This window comes from Taudactylus pleione, unplaced genomic scaffold (genome assembly GCF_031769625.1).
Source record: "Taudactylus pleione unplaced genomic scaffold, aTauple2 ptg000038l, whole genome shotgun sequence".
Taxonomy (NCBI): domain Eukaryota; kingdom Metazoa; phylum Chordata; class Amphibia; order Anura; family Myobatrachidae; genus Taudactylus; species Taudactylus pleione.
In genome coordinates, this window is record NW_028284440.1 from 4909164 (window position 1) to 4915163 (window position 6000).

The 6000-nt window shown below is 40.6% G+C and overlaps 1 protein-coding gene across 1 annotated transcript in view; it reads left to right on the forward strand.

Moving 5' to 3' along the window:
• LGR5 (leucine rich repeat containing G protein-coupled receptor 5) overlaps nt 1-5678 on the forward strand; it is a 197427-nt gene extending 191749 nt beyond the window's left edge. Inside the window, exons 17-18 of the mRNA XM_088452470.1 lie at nt 3568-3651; nt 4575-5678. Of these exons, the coding sequence (XP_088308596.1) occupies nt 3568-3651; nt 4575-5650 (1160 nt within the window). The 3' untranslated portion in view covers nt 5651-5678. The remainder of the gene's footprint in view (nt 1-3567; nt 3652-4574) is intronic.
• Nucleotides 5679-6000: the final 322 nt, after the last annotated feature.

Consider the following 6000-nt stretch of genomic DNA (forward strand, 5'->3'; position numbering starts at 1 on the left):
TGAAAAGTCCATTGCAGGACTTTTCGCCATCATCGCAGGTTTCAAGTTCGAAAACTTATCTCGCTCGTTCCCACGTATCCCCGTTATCAATTCCAAATCGGCGAAAACGGGACCCAGCGAAAACGAATTTGTCGAAAAGTCCTGTCACTTTTGGGGAAATCAGCCTGACACCCCCCCAAAAGATGCTCTGACATGGAGGATCACTATGGACACCCCCGAATAGCGCTGCTAAAGGTATGTGGGGTCTTTAAACGGTCTCAATAGCTGCTGTTTAGTGTCTTTTAAAAAGTGATGAAGAATTGCATTTAGCAAGGTTTATTTTGCAAAATGACTAGTCCCACCAAATTTGGGGTACACGAAAATGGGTGCAAGCATATTTTAAAGTGGCTAATGTGATTTTTTAAATAACGTGAAAAATCCACTGGCCCCAACCACCTGCAAACAAAAAAATACCTGGGGCATACTTGGTGACCTCCCTGAGTCTATTTCGCCAGTTTAGAATTTGTCCCCCAATTTTGTTTTTTTCACCCCAAAACGAAAGTACTTTTTTGGGGTGTCCTAAGGTACTTTTTAAGAACAAATTTTGACACAGAATACCTTTGGGGGCCTGTCCAAGGGGTGGAGGGTGGTTTTTGGAAGTCTGCATCCCAAAACCTCAATTCTGCACTTTTTTTACGCCACCTATTCATAGGTGATACTTTATCGCAGGGTTTGATGCATTTACTTTTCACACCGCCGAAAAGTCCGGCAAATTGAATACTGGGATAGCTGAAATCGGCGAAAATGACATCATCAGCGAAAAAGTTTCGCCTAGAACGGCTTTTCGCTCCAAATTGAATATGGCCCTATGTGGGTTAAAAAAAATCGCCCTTATAAGTAAAATGACTGCAAGAGCTGTGAGTTAAGCATAATATACATGGGTGTAGCATCGTCCTCAGGTGTCACAGGTCAAACTACAAATTTGCTACTCTGTAGTGCAGAGGTTCCCCACCTCTGCCATTACAGTCCACGTCTTAAGGATATCCATGCTTGGGCACAAGTGATTTAGGCCCTGATTCAGACCCACTCGCGAGCGGCTGTCCGCTCGCAAGTGGGTCGATGTTCTGCACTGAGCATGCGCACGACGGAGGGAGCTCCGTCGTGCGCATGCGCCAGACGCGACGAGCGAAGGAAAGTCCTTCGCTCGTTGTGTCTGATCAAAGGGGGCGTGCTGTCGATGTTGATTGACAGCACGCCCCCTTTGGTGGGTGTGCCGGGGGCGTGCCTCCCTGACGGGGGCGTTCCCACGGGAACGCCTCCCGTCAGAAGCCGGCCCATTGACATCACTAGTGATGTCAGTGGGAGTGATTTTGGCTCAGATAGAGCCAAAATCACTCTGGGGCTTGCGGTTGAAAACCTCAACCGCAGACTCCGGCTCCCAGTTTCGATGGTCGCGATGGTCAAGACCATCGCGGCCATCAAACTGCACGCTCGTATAGGCTGTGGGTGGTGACCCACAGCTATATGAGCATCCAGGAGGACGCTCCATTTTTATGGAGGGCGGCCCTCATTCAGAGCGTGCGCTCTGCTCAGAGCATACGGCTCTGAATTAGGGCCTTAGTTAGTACCTCAGTCAATTTTTATTTAACCATCTGGACTCCAGCATAGATATCCTTAAAACCTGGACTGTAATGGCGGAGTTTGGGAACCTCTGCTATAGTGATAATATTTAGCAATCAATTTACATATAACCAAATAAGTTTTTAAAATGCACTAAAGTATATATAACATTATTATGTGTAGTTATGATCAATATTCTTATTTTATGCCAATAAATTATTGAGAATTGTAATTTATTGGCATAAAATAAGAATACATTTGCTAGTAATTAGTTAGAGCAGTGGTTCTCAACTCCAGCCCTCATGTACCACCAACAGGTCATGTTCTGTTGATTTCTGAAGCAGGCACTTGAGGGTTGAGATTGAGAACCACAGAATGAGGCCCGTATTCAATTAGGGAGCGAAAAGTCCGTGCTGGACTTTTCACTCCACATATTTTCTGGGGATAAAGTATCAGGCGCGTGCCTGCTTTATCCCCGTATTCAATTTAAAATGAGCGAAAACGGAACCCGGCGAATTTGGATCTACGAAAAAAAAACATGAATTTTCGGGAAATGTGCCTGGGACCCCCCTAAAGATGTCCAGACATGGGGGATCACTATGGGTACCCCCGTTTTTGCCTGCAGAAGAAAGTCTGGTTTTTAAATAGCCGCAGCAGGTGTTTTTTTCCCCGACATTGAAGAAGTGATGCAGAAGAGCACTTTTTTTTTGTTCTTTTAAGTGGTCCCATCAAATTTGGGGTACATGAAAATAGGTTCTAGCATATTTTTAAGTCCCTAAACTAATTTTTTAATAATTCTGCAAAAATGTACATGCCGCTAATAGCCTATTCTAGAAAAGACCTGGCGCATACTTACAGAATACCCCTGAACCTATTGCGCTATTTTTAAACACTGTTTTCCTTTTTTTTTCACCCCAAATTTTTTATTCAGTTTTTTGGGGTGTCCCTATTTTTTTTTTACTTTTTTTTGACACAGTTCGTTTTTAGGGCTATTCCCAGGGATGCAGGTTATTTTTTTTAAAGCCTGCACCCCTAAACCCCAATTCTGCACTTTTTTTCGCCATGCAAAACATGGTGAAAAGTTATCCCCGTTTTTTTCAAAGACTTTTCGAACTTGCGAAAAGTCTTTGAAATTGAATACAGGGATAATTGAAATAGGCGAAAATGACGTCATCGGCGATTCCGACTTTTCGCAGCCTACTTGAATACCCCCCTTAGTGTAATAAACCAGATACTGTAAGAATATAACAGAAATTGAATCATAAAAAATATTGTACTATTTACTTAGGTTAAATGTAAAAGATAGATATCCCTAGCCCACTCCATTTATTCCCATTCCTCATCATTGCTGAACCTTTAACTGTAGAGTGCCTGAGATAGGAATTAATATTTTATCCTTATTCACTGACCATTGGCAAACTATAAGTACTCTTTCAGATATACAGGAGCTCTTATAGAGTTGGGTGCATTTGTACACCAAGTGTGAGCAGGAAAAGAAGTATGCATGAAAATACGCTATTACTGTGTGTGCATATGTTCACTCAGATGCTGCTCAACTTGAACTGGACTCCACTTATCTAGATCAACAGCTCTAGCACATACATCAGTTTTATATCAGGACTGTATACTTATACCAGATAATAGTTCAGAGATAGTGTACAGATGTGGCTTAACAATATTAGTTATAAATATGAAAGAGGCATTACCCTATTTGCACATAATATACGTAATAGTGCAATAGTGTTTTTCACAGTTCCAAAAATAAATGCAATAATCATATTTACCAAATAAAGTATATTTAAAATAAAATATTTACTGTTTCCACTTTTAAAATCTATTTTTTTTTTATACCATCAAGAATTTCAAGGCATTATGTGTCATCATACAGTCATGATATAGTAGCTGCTAGATATGTAAGATTATAATGATGGAGAACGCTAGACTCATTTGTAAATAATTACCTCTCAGATGATCGTGACTTTGAGGATTTCCTTCTTGACTTTGAAGAAGATGTAAAAATTCTGCAAGCTGCACAGTGTACACCATCTCCAGGTAAAGTATTCAATATATTTCATTAGCAATAAAGAAACAAAGTTTCATTCTTTCACTCCCCTGAGGTATCTCTTCTTTAATCCAAGAAAGGTGTAGGCCAGGGGTTCCCAACCACAGTCCTCAAGGCACACTAACAGTCCAGGTTTCAAGGATAGCCATACTTGAGCACGTGTCTTAATTAGTACATCAGTTATTTTGATTTAAACATCTGTGCTCAAGCATGGATGTCACTAAAACCTGTACTGTTAGTGTGCCTTGATGACCGAGGTTGGGAAACACTGGTGTAGGCCATGCAGTGTCAGTAGAGAAACCCTTCGTTTGTACTAAGATGAAAGAGAAGAGCCAGTCAATCTTTCTAATGTTAACACTAATTGAACCATCTTTTATTTCATACTTGATTATGAAATGTACAGCCCAGTACTTAGCCACATGTGAGCTCCCTGACAGTTCTGCAGAACAAATTTGTAATCTCCATTATGGTGTTACATTAGCCTGGAACACATTCACACCTTTATGTACAGCACTCTGGAGGATATTTATTAAAGCTTGAAAAGTGATAAAGTGGAGAATTATAAGGTACCAACCAATCAGCTCCTAGCTGTCATTTTTCAGACACAGCCTGTAACATGTCAGTTAGGAGCTGATTGGTTGGTACTTTAGCACTCTCCACTTTATCACTTTTCTAGGCTTAGTACATATTCTCGCTTGTGCTATATAAGCTACTCAAAGAGAATTGAATAATTCTAGAAGTATTTGTCTAGATAACTAAATATTCAATTTTAGTTTCCACCTCCCTCTACTTTATCTTCTCATTTATACTTGATATTTTGTTGGATTTTTCATTCTACATTAATTTGATTATTCTTTAAGTACACTATTATATCTATGAGGACATTTTTATATCATCTTTTTCTTTGTTACAGGTCCCTTCAAACCTTGTGATCATCTGTTTGGGAGCTGGCTGATCCGAATCGGTGTGTGGCTCATAGTCATCCTAGCTTTCATTTGCAATGCTTTGGTGATTGCCACAGTCTTCAGACATCTATCATATATCCCATCCATAAAGCTTTTAATTGGTCTTATAGCCATCATGAACACGCTGATGGGTATATCCAGTGGTGTCCTGGCCACTGTTGATGCTTTGACCTTTGGAAGCTTTGCTAGGTATGGGGCTTGGTGGGAAAGTGGAGTGGGCTGTCAGATAACAGGATTCCTGACAGTGTTTGCAGCAGAAACCTCCATCTTCCTCCTTACAGTGGCTGCACTTGAGCGTGGACTTTCTGTGAAATCTTCTACTAAGTTTGAATCAAAATCCTCATTTATAAGTGTCAAACTATCTATCTTCTTTTGCTTTATTCTTTCCCTGGTCATTGCAGTATCACCCCTGTTGAGTGGTAGCACATATGGGACCTCCCCATTATGTTTCCCTCTGCTTTTTAGTGACCCCTCCTCTATGGGCTTTATGGTTGCCTTAGTCCTTCTGAACTCCCTCTGCTTCCTTGTAATGACAGTTGCTTATACCAAGCTCTACTGCACACTGGAGAAAGGTGAACTGGAGAACGTGTGGGACTGCTCCATGGTGAAGCATATAGCTCTGCTGCTCTTCACTAACTGCATCCTCTACTGCCCTGTGGCCTTCTTGTCATTCTCCTCACTGTTAAATCTTACATTCATTAGTCCAGAAGTGATTAAATCAATACTCCTGCTAATTATACCTTTGCCTGCATGCCTAAATCCTCTTCTCTACATTCTATTCAATCCACATTTTAAGGAAGACATCAGTGGCCTAAAAAGCACTGACATGCTGTGGAATAGGTCTCAGCAGACAAGTCTGACCTCCATCAATTCAGAAGATGCAGAAAAGCAGTCCTGTGACTCCACACAAGCCCTGGTCACCTTTGCCAGCTCCAGCATATCATATGAGTTACCAGCTAGCTCCTCCTACCAAATGACTGAGAACTGCACACTCTCAGCAGCGACATACATGCCTTGTCACTGACAAGCTGGCCAGTATTGCTGGTACAATAAGTTCAATAGCACATGTCTTGTTTATATATATATATATATATATATATATATATGTTCTTAAAAGAATGATGTCAATCTGTTCTTACTGCATCAACATGACTGTTTTTGTTGAATATTGTCTGAAAGATAAATCTCAGGATTTATCTTTAATCTTTACAGGGTTATCTTGTATTTATGTTACATCATTTCCTTTAATTAACCTAAAACTGAATGCCCAGAATGTTGTCAATACGCACTCAGCTGCCAAGTTTTCAGTATTCATAATTCCTAAAAAATGTTGCTATATTGTCTCTGGAAAGGGAACAGTTTTCTTCAAAAGCA